This window comes from Peromyscus leucopus, chromosome 7, assembly GCF_004664715.2.
Source record: "Peromyscus leucopus breed LL Stock chromosome 7, UCI_PerLeu_2.1, whole genome shotgun sequence".
Lineage (NCBI taxonomy): Eukaryota > Metazoa > Chordata > Mammalia > Rodentia > Cricetidae > Peromyscus > Peromyscus leucopus.
In genome coordinates, this window is record NC_051069.1 from 67,694,434 (window position 1) to 67,709,865 (window position 15,432).

Sequence of the window (15,432 nt, forward strand, 5' to 3'; positions counted from 1 at the left end):
ACTCAAGGGCAGCTGCCAGTAGAAAGTAGGTTTTCTTAAGGGGTGGGGCCATGGTAGGTTGCCTGTTAAGGTGGGGCCTAGTTAAAGGTTGTGTCCAGTAGCTTGACTGTTAGTTCAACTCTTTTTTTTTTTAAAGATTTATTTATTATGTTTACAGTATTCTGCATGCATGCATCCCTGCAGGCCAGAAGAGGGCGCCAGATCTCATTAGAGGTGGTTGTAAGTCACCATGTGGTTGCTGGGAATTGAACTCAGGACCTCTGGAAGAACAGTCAAGTGCTCTTAACCACTGAGCCATCTCTCCAGCCCCTAGACAACTCTTAGTTGAATGTAACTGTAAATTTGTTTCACTTGTTTAAAAGATTAGAAATATAAAGATGCCTTTCATGGGTAGCATGTTATTATAAAGTTTTGATGTTGGTGTGTCTTGTTTTGTTTCCAGTGCTACTTGGCCATATGCTGTCCGCCGCCTTGCACAGTCTTATTTGAAAGAGCCGATGATTGTCTATGTTGGTACATTGGATCTAGTAGTAAGTTTGTTTTTATTGCTATTAAAACTTTATAATTACACTTAAAGAACATAGTTAAAGGCAGGGGGGTGTGCTTTAGTGATGGAATAGATCGATAGCATTCATGAGGCTCTGGATTCAGTTCCCAGCACCAGGGGGAAATAGCTGATTTTGATATGTCTATTTTGTTGACTCATTAGTGTGTATACACACACACACACACACACACACACACACACACACGTGAAAATAGAGGGTTTGGGGAGAGGGCTCAGTGGATACAATGCTTGCCACTCAAACGTGGGATTCATATTCTCAGAACCCAAGTAAAAAATCAGGCAAATGGTGGCAATCCCAAAGACCTGGCATCCCCAGGACAAGCTAACTAGTGAGACTAGTCAATGTCAGAGAGAATTCCAAGTTCAGTGAGAGAACCTGCCTTATTTAACAAAGTGGGGAGCAATTGAGGAAGATCCTGTCAACTTTGGGCCTCCACACTCATGTTTCTGCACACATACTCATAAAAAATAATAGTAAATATAAACTAATACTTTGTGAAGTGATAGGTAGACATTCAGGAAAAAAACTGAGTGCTACTACAATCTAGTTTATCCAAAGAGTTTTTTTTTTTCATTATGTTTAAAAAATGACACTAGTCAATTTTGTATTAAATTGACAAAGTACTCGCTGAATTGAGATTCATGTTTCATCTCATCCGTCACTGAAAGTTTGATATGCAATGTTCAGGAAGATAATTCTTGCAAACATAGTATTACTTGATGGTTGTTCTTACAACAGTAGTCAATAACTTTTAGCATGCCTCCTGATCATTCATGTGTTCCCAGACTCAGTATGGGTAAATAAATAATAAAAATCAAAGACTGAGCTGTAAGTATTGAGTAGAAATAGGAATTTTGCTATGCTCACAACATTTCTATTTTCAAAGTATTAACTGACTAAAAATGCATTTTTGAGCCACTTGTGGGTGGTGCTAATGTACTGTGATCTCTCAATTATTTAGGCTGTTAGTACAGTGAAGCAGAATATAATCATCACCACAGAAGAAGAGAAACGAACTCATATCCAAACTTTCCTAGAGAATATGTCACCTAAAGATAAAGTCATTGTCTTTGTCAGCAGAAAAGCTGTGTAGGTATTTCTTTGTGCTTTCATTACCCTCAGCAGTCCAGTTGATTTACTCATGGCTGGGTCTGTATCTAGTTTCAAATGGGGAAGTTGGCAGGTTGTTTGCTAGTTGATGATGGTATTAGAATAAGCACTGAAGATCATTAACTTTATTCTTTACTTCAGTGCTGATCACTTATCAAGTGACCTGATTCTCCGACACATATCAGTAGAGTCTCTGCATGGCAACAGAGAACAGAGTGACCGAGAGAAAGCATTAGAGAACTTTAAAACAGGTGAGTTATAATTGCTTTCTGTTGCAATTTCAGGGAATTCCAGTACCTAGGCTTGACTGAGTGATGATATCTTTTCATATTTCCTATTTCTCAGTCTGTCCTCACCTTGTAAATCCAAAATAGACTTGTTAGAGCTCTGAATATTAATCTGCTTCTGAGAAATAACCAGCTAATTCCACAAAGACCAGTACATGAACAAGCGTCAGAATATTAACTTGTAGCGGAGACTGTATATTAGTTTACCTGAAAGACATATGTCTTAGTTACCTCACTACTGCTGTGATAAAACATCTTGACCAAGGCAACTTATAAAAGGAAGGCTTTATTTGGGACCCATCACCATCATCATGAGGAGCTTGACAGCAGGCAGGCATGGCATTGGAGCAGCAGCTGAGAGCTCTTGAAACAGAGCTGCACTAGGGATGATGGGAAGCTTCTGAAACTTCAAGCCCTCCCCCAGTGATGTACACTTTCCAGCAAGGCCACACCTCCTAATCCCTCCCTCAACTTACAACAGGGACCAAGCATTTAAACACAGCAGTCTATGGGAGCCATTTTCATTCAGACCACCAAAATAGTCTCTTTCGCACATTGTTCAGATAGTTCAGGAGAGAACCATTTGTTGAACTGTGGTATGTTGTGCTGTGACTTGCCAGTAGTTTAAAAAGCTTTCTTTTCCACTTTCACTATAAGCAATCATCATCTAATTAAATAATAAGAATAATTAAATTTCACATGTCATGGGCTGCTGTTACCAGACAGGTTTAGTGTTTATTTGCCTTCACTCTTTAGGTAAAGTGAGAATACTCATCGCTACTGACTTGGCATCTCGAGGTCTGGATGTCCATGATATTACTCATGTCTACAATTACGATTTTCCACGGAACATTGAAGAATATGTACACAGAGTAGGACGCACTGGGAGAGCAGGGTAAGCCAGCTGGGTCTACCCAGGAGGGCAGCCAGTTCTAGTTCTGGATTCCCTTCACTCCCCTCAGAGACTGTCCTTGCCCAGAAACCCATTTTATTCTCTTGTAAATGTTCTGTTCTTCTCTAGACCCCAATTGACTCTTTTATCCCCTTTTATCTGGAGGAACTAGATCCTGGTGTGGCTGGCTTCTTGTAATTTGAGATTTTTCAATTGTTTGTTTATAGTTGTTGGTAGGTTTTATGAGTGTTTCATTTTTGTTGTTACTTAACATTTTGTTGTTGTTGTTTTTAAAAGACCATTTATGTATATGGGCACTTTGTCTACATATTCATCTACACATGAGAAGATCTCATTACAGATGATTGTGAGCTGCCATGTGGTTGCTGGGAATTGAACTCAGGACCTCTGGAAGAGTGACCAGTGCTCTTAACTGCTGAGCCATCTATCCAAACCCTGTGTGTTTGGGGTTTTTTGCAGTACTGGGGATTGAAATTAAGGCCTCACATATACTAGAAAGTACAGTATCACTAAGCCACATCCCTGGACTTTTTTTTATTCCCCCACCACACTCACTACCCCATAGTCTTACTAATTCGCCATTGCAAGCCTTGAACTTTGTGATCTTCCTGCCTTAGCTTCCCAAGTATGTAATTGTTGATGCTAATAATATTTTAAGCCTGCAGTACAGTATTTCAACAGTGAGCTGTGCTCAGTGACTATTTTTATTGTTATTGACAAAGTACAAGTTTGCATTAACACAAGAAGAGAACCTTTTACCCCTGTTGAACTCCTGGGCTGTTTTTAAAGTAACTGAAAATTCCACCAGCCTTCTGAACCCAGAATTTCTGAGTTTCAGACCTGACCGACCATAAATCAAAAATGTTTTTTAAAAAGTGCCTGTGTGGGGCTGGAGAGATGGTTCAGTGGTTAAGAGCACTGGCTGCCCAGCATCCACATGGCAGCTCACAACTGTCTGTAACATCTCTTCAGGGCCTCTGACACTTCATACAAACATACATGCAGGCAAAACACCAATGTACATAAAAACAAATAATGTAAAAAAAAAAAACCTGCCTGTGCTGAACATATCTTTTTTCTTGTCTTTGTTCCCAAGATAAGAGATTATGACATCTGTTTTAGAGTGTGTATGTACATTTGTGCAGTAAGTAATCTAGGTATGATTTACATTATACAAGACAATGTATAAATGTGATACTAGTTTATGTAAGAGACTTGAGCATCCTGATTGGATGTCCCCATGGGTTCCTGGAGTCAACTCCATTGAATGCAAAGGGATGACTTTATTTAGATTCTAAGTTGCTGTTTATGTGATATTAACTCTAAAACATGTGTAAAGGATGAAGGTTTTTTTTATTGTTGTTCTGTTTTCTGTATTAACCGAATTATGAGTATGGTATAAAATAAATTACATAAACCTTTTCCCTCTTCAAGGCGGACTGGCATGTCAATTACTCTTATCACAAGAAATGATTGGAGGGTTGCCACTGAATTGATTAATATTCTGGAAAGAGCAAATCAGGTGAGAATATGCAACTTAATAGAAATTTACATGTTAATGTTTTAGTTATATGTTATGTCAGGTACTGAAGGCCCTGCTTGGCAAGTAAGATGTCTAACACAACACTAATATGAGGGTTATAACATGGCAAAGACTGTGAGCTATGTATATGATTGAGAAACCAATGTGATATGAGTGAGCAATAGATAGCAGTGGGAACATTCTAGGTCCAGTGGTAAGACAGAATGCATGAGAAATGGTACCATTAGAAAGAAGGGAAACTGAGGAAGAGAAGGGGAGTTGACCAGAACGGAGCATGTATGAAAAAGCCATATAGTGGAAACATACTGTTTTATGTATGATTCAGTTAAATCATAGATATAAATATAAAGGGCATCGAGATGGCTCACCAGGTAGAAGCAAGTACATGTAGGGCCTGACAACCTGACTTTGATCCCCAGATCACTCAATATAGCAGGAGAGAACCTGAGCCTGAGCTTGAGCATACAAACATACGTACACAAAATAAAATATATATTTTTTTTCAAGATGTGTTAGAGCTGGAGGGATGGCTCAGCAATTAAGAGCGCACTAACAGAGAACCCGGAATCAATTTCCAGCACCCACAAATGATGGCTCACATCATCTGTAACTCTAGTTCCAGAATCCCCCTTCTGGCCTCTGCAGACACCCAAGTGCACAAGTGGTCTATTACATGCACGCAAAAGAGTCATACACATAAAACAAAAAAAAAAATTGAAAATAAAAGCATGTTTTAAGGAAACTGTTAGGCGGCTAGGAAATAATAGAAATAGAGTAGAAGAATGATGGGTACATTGGTCTGTAGCTTAGAAATATATTTAGGACTTAACTGGCAAGACCTTTCTTTTCTTCCCTTGTTTTTTTCCTTTTTTGAAAGATATCTTATAATTGTGGGGTTCTCTAAAATAATTTGAAGGTCATTCAGCATGTTGTAGGAAGGAAGGAACCCAGAATCCTAGTAACACATTTAATCATTTCAGAGTATCCCAGAGGAACTTGTCTTAATGGCTGAGAGATACAAAGCAAATAAACTAAAAAGAGAGATGGAAAAAAAATTGGGAAGACCTCAAGGAAAGCCACAGAAGTTTTACTGAACGTCTAGTATAGCACTAGCGTGCCACAGGTAAACTTTTATGGTGTAGACATTCAAATGGCTGTCTTTGTTTTTTGTTTGTTTTGTTGTTGTTTGTTTTCTGAGACAGGGTATCTGTATGTATCACTGGATATCTTGGAACTCTCTATGTAGACCAGGTTGATCCTGAACTCATAAAGATATGCCTGCCTTCTGCTTCCCAATTTCTGGGATTAAAAGTGTGTACTACCACACCCAGCAAATCTCTGTCCTTCAAAACTAGGTTCAGATGGTGTACATATTACAATGAGCATAATCTCTGAAAACCACTAACATAATGAATGATGAATTCTTACTCTTTCACCTATTACCAAAGTCTGGTTAATATAGCTTTTTTTAGACATGCCATCCAGACTGGCCTCACACCTGCCACCCTTCTACCTTTCCTGCATTAGCCTCCCAAGTGCTAAGGTTACAGGTGCATAACAAAATATACAACCCAGAAGTAATTTATGTATTTATCAAATGACTGTCAGAAAATGTCAGGTGTTGGCAAGCATGTGGAAAAATTGAACCCCTTGTTCACTGTTGGTGGCGTTGTAAATTATTTTGTCTCCTGTAGAAAACACTGTAGTGCTTCCTTAGCAATCATATGACGTCACAAATCTACTTCTGAGTATATATTCAAAAGAATAGGGAAGTAGAGCCTCAAAAATGTATGCGCTCATTTCATAGCATCATACTTAAAAATCAGCACTACTCTCTTGGAAGCAACCCTATTGCAGAATATTTGTAAATTATTCCACAACATAAATAAATGCAACATAACTTTACATAGTTAAATGCAACATATCTTTGCATAGTTAAACAATAAGTAAATTAGGTACCCAACTTTAAACTCATTAAGATAGGATAGATAATGGAGTATCTTCTCCAAATTTGCCAATGCAAATGGATTGGATATTGTAATGTAATTCTTACTTGATAATTGTTCTTATTGTATATAGTCTTACTATGTTAAAGCTAAAAACCTTTTTATTTAGACAAAAAGGGGGAAATGTTGCAGAATATGTGTTTAACTATGCAAAGATAGACATGGGGCCTGAATTTCCACATAGGACTGAGAAAACTGGAAAAAATCAACAACAACAACAAAAAAAACCAACAAACAAAAAATGATACATCTCCTTTAAGAGGCACTGGTGTGCAGCAGAACACTTGAGCAGCCAGCATGCTAAGTAGTAACAGCAAGCTAAGTAAAAATGCCTGCCACAGTATAGGTACTAACTTCCTAGAGCTGGGGTGGTTAAATGCAGCTCTCAGTTAAACACAGCTCCCATTTATACACAGCTCACTGCCAGAGCCACAAGGCAGAGGGCCTAGCTGCCACTTAGCAGTTTAAGATTTGTAAGAGAACACTACAGGTGCACAGAAAACATGTTCAGACCAAAAAAATTAAAAAATAAAAAATAAACAGGTTACAGTATGTGTAGGTGCTTAAGAAAGAAAAAAATGGGTATAGACAGTCATAGGAAAAAGTAAATAGTTTTAAAATAATTAGAGTCTTTAAAGAAAGAGTAAAGTAATATAAAAATAATAAGCCACATAAAGATGGAAAATATACAGGGAGTCTGGATCCTGTATGGTGCTTTGTTGACTTTGAATTTTTTGAGTGCTAATGAGTGAACGACAGCTGCTGAGAGACATAGGATTGTAAAAGGAACTGCTGAATTAAACCAGCATAGATACTTGAGGGATGTCTTAACTTTTAAATGGAATTCAGAAAATGTATTGCATTGGGGGAGAGGTTATACTTTTGTTTCCACAGGAAATGAAAGGCTATGGATTCCTTCAAAATTAATAGAGGCCAGATTTGATTAGGGGAGACCCCCTGAAAATTTGGCTATAGATATAAAGAAATAAACCTACAAAAACTATAAGATAGGTGATGCATAAGCTTATCCCTCTATATGGGAACAGTTCTCAGACTGAATGAGACATGATAAATCTTGTTGGTTACAGAGTCCTCTTGACTTCTTATTACATGTTGTCCTTTCATATGGCATGGATAGAGGTTTGGTTTATACAATCCAAACTAACTTATAAAGTTGAAAGATGACTTTTACCTGCTCAAACATAAAGTAGGAGGAGTAATTTAGGCTCAAAGAATGAAACAGAGACACTAAGGAGACACCAAGGGCCAGACAGACAGACACACAGAGGAAGCAGGAAAGTAGGACATACCGAATAAAAGAAAGGTAAAAGCCCCAGGCAAAATGTAGATGAATAGAAACAGGTTAAATTAAAAGAGCTAGTGGGGCAAGCTTAAGCTAAGGCTGAGCATTCATAATTAATAATAAGTCTCCATGTCTTTATTGGGGAGCTAGTTGACAGCCCAAAGAAAATTCCAACTACACAATACAAAGGTCCAAGGGTAAATTAATACAGTGCATCGCATACATAACAATGGGACATGCAACCTTAAAAGGGTATGTGGCCTGTTGCAACCAGAGTCAATCTTGAGGATATTATGTGTTTTTTTTTTTTTTTTTTTTTTTTTTTGGTTTTTCAAGACAGGGTTTCTCTGTGCAGCTTTGTGCCTTTCCTGGGACTCACTTGGTAGTCCAGGCTGGCCTCGAACTCACAGAGATCCGCCTGCCTCTGCCTCCCGAGTGCTGGGATTAAAGGCGTGTGCCACCACCGCCTGGCTAGATATTATGTTTTAAATGAAAAAGTTGCAAAAGAACTAATATTATATATGAATCCAGTATGCAGCATCTAAAATAGCAAATTCCAGTGGAAGCAACAGGATCAGTTCTAGGGAAGCCTGGGCTTACATGAGACCCTATCTCAAAGAAGAAAAATCATGGAAACGGAATCATGCTTTCAAATATGAGTGGGGGTAAGTTAAGCAAAGCGGCATCACTGTTTAATGGATATAGAGTTTGAATTTTGCAGGTTGCACAACCATGAATATAGTCATCAGCACTGAACTGCACACTTGAAAATGGTTGAGATAGTGTATATTATATTATATAATCACACCACCTTTTAAAAAAAGAATTTTGAGCTGGGCGGTGGTAGTGCATACCTTTATAAGCACTTGGGATGTAGATACAGGCAGATCTCCGAGGCCAGTCTGGTCTACAGAGCAAGCGCCAGAACAGCCAGGACTACACAGAGAAACCCTGTCTCAAAAAACAAAACAAACAAAAACCAAGGATTTTATAAACAGTAACATTTTCCCCCACTTATTTTTCAGGATTCAAGATTTTATTCAAAGTGGAATTGTTGAAATGTATATCAATATGAAGAGACAAGGCTGATTCTTAAAATAATAGTGTTTTTAAATGTAGAATTCAATGTTTTATACTTTCTTTAATAAAAATCATAATTTTTAACCTTGTTGAAATTTTTCATGGATATTTGTTAAGGCAGTACTAAAAGGTTTTATTTATAATATTTTCTATTTAAAAAGGAAAACTCTGGGGGCTGAGGATGTAGCTCAGTGGTAGGGTGCTTGCCTAGCATGTGCAAGATCAAGGTTTCAACCCTCAGCACTGCAAAAGAAAAAAAAGACAGTTATCACCTATAATGTTGCTGCACCAACATCTGTGAAGAGTTTGATGCTTGTTCAGATGTTGTCATGGCAGTGAAAAGATACTGTGAACAAAATGTTGATTTTTCAATAAAAAGAAAAGTTGATTTTTTTTTCTTTCTAGATGGTAGTTTAGTTTTGTATTATACAAACAGTATTTTATCTGGATATACTTTGTTTAGGTAAGTGCAGATCACCTCTTGGAAGTGTGAAACAAACAGAAAACATGAACCATTTGTCCATCTTTGTATTTCGACCCATAACTCTACACTGGCATCCTGAGAAAATCAAACTGCGTTTATATTAATGCTTCTTCAATCTCATCAGTCTTAAACTGCTCCCATATGGTTCTGTTACCTGTTCCACTGTAAATGACAGTTGCTTGTATATTGGTAAGCTCTAGGGTTTGTGTAGCTCTAATCTGTCTGTGTATGAAATTATATTTGTGTGTATGTTATGTGTGATGATGGTAAGCCATCCTCATGTCTACATTATTCATCCACACAGTGTTTAGTGAAATTTTGTGGCAAGATTAATAATAGAACCAAAAGGAATATCATGTATCCTAGGCCAGCCTTGCTATGTAAGCATGACTATCGACTTTTGATCCTCCTGCCTTCACCTCCTGAGTGCTGAGATTACATGCATTTACCACCACTCACATTCCTGTCATTTTAAATGTCTTTCTTTAGGTACCCTTTGAGTTGTGGCAGTTACAGTCTCTTATTTGAGGGCACTGCATTCAAAGCCCTCCAGTAGATGCTTGAAACTGGATAGTACTGAATCAGATGTGTGTTGTTCCTGTGCATACACATCTATGATAAAGTTACAGGCACTGAGGGTTAGTATTGTCACCTTGAAGAATCTGGAATCACTGAGGAGGCAAGCCTTTGGATACAGCTGTGTAGATTACTTACATTGGTTAGTCTCTAACCAGGTCTGTGAGGAATTATCTTCATTAGGTTTATTGAGATGGGAAAAGCCAGCCTAAAGGTGGGCAGCATCATCATCCCAAGGGCTTGGGTTCTGGAGTGTATAAAAAGGGCGCTTGCTGAGTATGAGCACTGATTACTCTCAACTGTACATGCAGTGTAACCAGCTGCTTCATATACCTACAAGGAAGTCCCTGCCATGATGACCCAGACCCTGGGAACTACGAGATAAAAGAAACCCAAAATATTTTATCACAGCAACAGAAAAAGTAACTGAGATGGGCACTGTACAAGATTTTCCACAGCTGCACAGTGTATGTGCATGTGTATATGTGGGTGCCCATGCCTGCGAGGCCACAGGAGGGCACTGGGAATAGTCCTCTATCACTACCCTATTTTTTTGAAATAGGGTGTATCACTACACCTGAAGCTCATTGGTTTGACTGGACTGGCTGGTCAGCAAGTTCCTGGGACCCACCTGTCTCCCTTCCCAACTCGAGTTGGGCATATGCAGTCAAGCCCAGCTTCTATGTGAGTTCTGGATAGTTGAAGTCAGGTCCTCTTGCTTTCACAGCCAGAAGTCTTACCCACTGAGCCATCTCTCTACCCCCCCTCCCTTTTTAATTTGGCTTGGGTTATTTCCAAGGTTTTCTAATGTATCACTGTGTCTGCATGGGTATGTTGTGCATGTGTGTCACGTCACACATGTTGGTCAAAGAGCAACTTCACGGAGTCAGGTCTCCTTCCACATTTGTGTGGGTTCCAGGGATTGAACTCAAACCACCAGGCTGGTATGGCAAGTTTCTGTGTCTGTTGAGCCATCATACCAGCCCCTCTTGGGTTTTTTGGGTGGGTGGGTGGTTGGTTGGTTGTTGGTGTAGTGTTTTTGTTTTTTTAAGGACCTTTATGTGGCTGTTTTGTCCCCTAGGCTGATCTTAATCATTGCGCCAGACTCCCAATTGCTGGAGGTACCATGCCTGTTTTGGTGGGGGCAGCAATGGTGCAAGGGATCAAAGCCAGGGCTTCGGGCTGGAGAGATGGCTCAGAGGTTAAGAGCACCGACTGCTCTTCCAGAGGTCCTGAGTTCAATTCCCAGCAACCACATGGTGGCTCACAACCATCCGTAATCAGATCTGGTGCCCTCTTCTGGCCTGCAGTCATACATGCTGTATACATAATAAATAAATAAATAAATCTTTACCAGGGCTTCTTCCCGTGTGATAGACATGTACTCTGTGCTAAGCTGCACCCCCAGTCTCCTCTGTGTCATCTTAAATTCTGCTGGAAATCCAGTCAGCTTTCTCCAGTGGTAGACCTAGGCTCTCCAGCCATCTGTTTTCTGACCCAACCTGTTGAGCCTGCACTGAAGAGCTCAGCAGTATTGCTTCAGGGCCCATTTGCTAGCGTCGTCTTCATAGGGGATATACTGTATGGGACAAGGATTTCCAATGAAACACGTTTTCTGTTGATGTTTCCCACCAACAAAGTTAATACCTTTTCCATCTTAACTGAGCACTTATGCATAGTTAAGTAATTGCAGCAAAGCCAGCACATTTTTACCTTTTCTTCATACTTTCAGATAGATCATTGTTACTGTAAATCTTAGAAATGTTTGGATATTAGTTTTCCTTATTCAGACCATTTCACTTATTTTTTTTTAATGTATATGGATGTTCAGCTTGCATCAACATAGTTTGCAGTGCCCATGGAGGCCAAAAGAGGGCATCAGATCACTTGGAGTTGTACCTAGGGCTGGAGTTACAGATAGATGTGGGTGCTAAGAATTGAACCGGGGTCCTCTAGAAGAGCATCCAGTACTCTTAACCACCAAGCCATCTCTCCAGCCCCCATTTTACTTTTTTAAAGCATTGCTACCTCTCTCTTTGGCATAGCCAAAGTTGCTAGTGTTAAGTGCTATTGCATTTTAGAGCCATTATTAAATAACAGGGGTTTAAAAACACAAGGACTGCAGGGATACAATAATTGTTGATTTGAGTGCAATTGTGGTGACCCACTCCTTTAATCCCAGCACTCGGGAGGCAGAGGCAGGCAGATTTCTGTGAGTTTGAGGCCAGCCTGGTCTACAAAGCGACTTCTAGGACAGCCAGGACTGTTACACAGAGGAACCCTGTCTCGAAAATCCAAAAATCAACCTGCAGTTGTAGGAGCTGAGGAGATGCTCAGTGGTTAGAGCCACTTGTTGCTCTTGCAGAGGACTCAGGTTCAGTTCCCAGCACTGAAATGGCAGCTCAACCACCTGTAACTCCAGTTCCAGGGAACTTGACCCCCTCTTATGACCTCCACAGGCATGCATGTGGTGTGCATACATACATTAAGGCAAAAAACTAACAAGAAAAATCTAAAAAAAACTTTTAAGGGTGCTGTTATGTAAGTTAATGGTAAGGTAGCATATACAGTATGGATATGGTGAACAAAGGAATGATTCATGTTCTAGTAAGTTTGAGCAAGGTACTGTAGGTAGAGTATGATGGTGCAAGATTCCAAAATGCTACTCAAGCATCATACAACTTTACATATATATCTTTTATTTCCAAAGTTTTCCATTTCATGTTTTTGGACCACAGTTGACTGTAACAGAAATCGTGGAAAGCAAAACTGCAGCTAAGTGGTCTTATTGTAAAACAATCATAAGAGGCTGAGTGCAGGGACAGTGACCTGCTTCCCTGAGAGCGACAACTGTACAATCCAGGCATTGGGTAGCTTCCTGTCACTTTGTCGTCTTATAGAACCTGCACCCAAGTCCTGAGATGATGTGAGCACAACCAGAGCTTCAATAACCACTAGATAACCTTCCTTTAGAAAAAAAAAATGCAGCCTTCAATCTCAGGACTCCAAGGCACACAGTTCTCTGAGTTCAAGGCCAACCTGGTCTACAAAGTGAGTTCCAGAACAGCCAGGACTATACAGAGACACCCTGTCTCAAAACAAAAAATACCACTTTTTAAAGTGGTAAAGTGCTTGCCCATGTGTGGGGTCCTAGGTTCTATCCCATTTGTTTGTTTGTTGGGTTGGTTGGTTGTTTTTTTTTTTGTTTGTGTTTTTGTTTTTGTTTTTTTGTTTTTTTTTCCCCCGAGACAGGTTTTCTCTGTGTAGCTTTGGTGCCTGTCCTGGATCTTGCTCTGTAGACCACCACCACCTGGCAGTTCTATCCCTTCTTGTGGCAGAAAATGAACTGCAACCATCACATTGAAGATGAATTGGCAATACTTTGGGGCTGAGAAGATGGCTTCATAGCCAAGAGTACTTTCTGGGAATGGAAAAATGGCTCAGTGACTAAGAACACCACTGTTCTTGCAGAAGACCCAGGTTCACCATTGAAATGTACCCTTCAAATGGATAAATTGTGTTGGGTGCAGCTGGGCGGTGGTGGCCCACGCCTTTAATCCCGGCACTCAGGAGGCAAAGCCAGGCAGATTTCTGTGAGTTCGAGGCCAGCCTGGTCTACAGAGCGAGATCCAGGACAGGCTCCAAAACTACACAGAGAAACCCTGTCTCGAAAAACCAAAAAAAAAAAAAAAAGAAAAGAAAAGAAAAGAAAGACATCAGAACAGTAAAGAACTAGTTTTCCAAAATCTAAGCATGAATTTAACTCAGAAGATCAGTACAAATCCAGCCTGGTAGTGGATGGATGTGATTCCAGATACTGGTGAGGCTGGGTCAAGAGGATCTGAAAGGCAAGGTCTGTAATTTTCTTTTTTTTTTTTATTTAGGTGCTGGGAACTGAATCCCAGGCTTTGTGTACCTTTTTTTGGGAGGGGGGGGGAACAAGGACTCACTTTAAGATATTAAATAGAGGGCTGGAGAGATGGCTCAGAGGTTAAGAGCACTGCTTGCTCTTCCAAAGGTCCAATTCCCAGCAACCACATGGTGGCTGACAACCATCTGTAATGAGATCTGGTGCCTGTGGGGATATGTGAAGACAGAACATTGTATACATAATAAATAAATAAATCTTTAAAAAAAAAAAGATATTAAATAGAGCTTGGATTTTTTTTGGGGGGGGGTGTCTGGCATTCTACTTGTTAATTGTCCTCAAAACTTTCCTCCCCATGTTGACACTTTTTCTATGACATTCAAACCTAGTGGTTGTTACGTACAAGGCACAAACTCTTAAGACTGATAAATAACTACATTAAAACTTTTAAATCTTATTTACTGTAAGATACCAAAAAAGTGAAGACAACACATGTGGTAGACATGATTTGTTACACAGGAAACTAACAAGTACAGGACAATGAGAAAGAGGCTCCTGCAACAGTGCAGACCAAAGCTCTCCAGAAAGAGTTAATGAGCATCCCTTGTCACTGGTGAATGCTGCTTAAATACAGAGGAGAGTCACCTCTGTCCCACACTCCTTTCTCTGCATGAGGTACCAGTGCTTTTAAGAAACACATAAAAAACAAAAATAAATTAAAAATAAATTACAAGCTTATCCACACATGATAGGGTCCCTGAAGTAGAGGTGATGCAGAACTTAATTTTCCTTTCCTTTCCTACCCTGGGACACAGGACCAGACACTGCTTCCATGTCCATTTCCTGTATTTGAACAAGGCTTCAATCAACCATTCGATTATGGTCTCTCACAGCCTTCTGCAGACTTACACTAGGTGAGAGGTGATATTCATTAAGGACTTAGTGCATTTAATTAGGGGAAGATATATATTTGTTTTTCCTTTCCCAGATGGCAAGGTTTTCATTTTTATTTTTAGTATTTAACTTTTATTATAATCTTTATATTTGAGTGAATGGAAAAACTGAGAACTAAATTATATTCGTTTTAGTTATTGCTGTGAGCTTTTGCATTATTAGAATCACATTTGGGGGGGGTTGTTTTGTATTCAAAGAGGACATCAGCCACTTGATAGATAAGCAGCCATGTGGTGTCGAGGGGTTGGAGGAAACTTCAAGAGAAAAAGTAAGGAAGCACAAATACCAGGAAAAGCCTCCTTAGGTTCTGACCAGCTCCAAAAGAAGAAAAAAACAAAACACTGTACCGTTCTGAGTCAGGACGGGGAGCAGACCCAGCCCAAGCACCATGGCGACATAGGGGCTGCTGCTGGCTTGTGGTGTTTTGTTTTTTGAGACAAGATCTTATTCTGTAGCCCAGGCTGGCCTTGCATTCATGGCAACCCTCATACCTCAGCTTCTCAAGTGCTAACACACTTAACATATCGTGGGATAGTATCATAGTTTCATTTTCTATTTTTTTTTTTTTTTTTTTTTTGTGCTTTTGAAAAATATTTCTCGGGGCTGGAGAGACGGCTCAGCGGTTAAGAGCACTGGCTACTCTTCCAGAGGTCCCAGGTTCAATTCCCAGCACCCACATGGCAGCTGACAACTGTCTGTAACTCCAATTTCAGGAGATCTGATGCCTTCATACCAATGC

General features: G+C 39.7%; 1 protein-coding gene across 1 annotated transcript in view; it reads left to right on the plus strand.

The window, feature by feature from the left end:
* Window positions 1-9,215, plus strand: part of Ddx43 (DEAD-box helicase 43) — a 35,174-nt gene extending 25,959 nt beyond the window's left edge. The window contains exons 11-17 of the mRNA XM_028861460.2: window positions 443-530; window positions 1,531-1,658; window positions 1,821-1,930; window positions 2,723-2,861; window positions 4,314-4,401; window positions 5,403-5,545; window positions 8,757-9,215. Coding sequence (XP_028717293.1) covers window positions 443-530; window positions 1,531-1,658; window positions 1,821-1,930; window positions 2,723-2,861; window positions 4,314-4,401; window positions 5,403-5,516 — 667 coding nt within the window. The 3' untranslated portion in view covers window positions 5,517-5,545; window positions 8,757-9,215. The remainder of the gene's footprint in view (window positions 1-442; window positions 531-1,530; window positions 1,659-1,820; window positions 1,931-2,722; window positions 2,862-4,313; window positions 4,402-5,402; window positions 5,546-8,756) is intronic.
* Window positions 9,216-15,432: the final 6,217 nt, after the last annotated feature.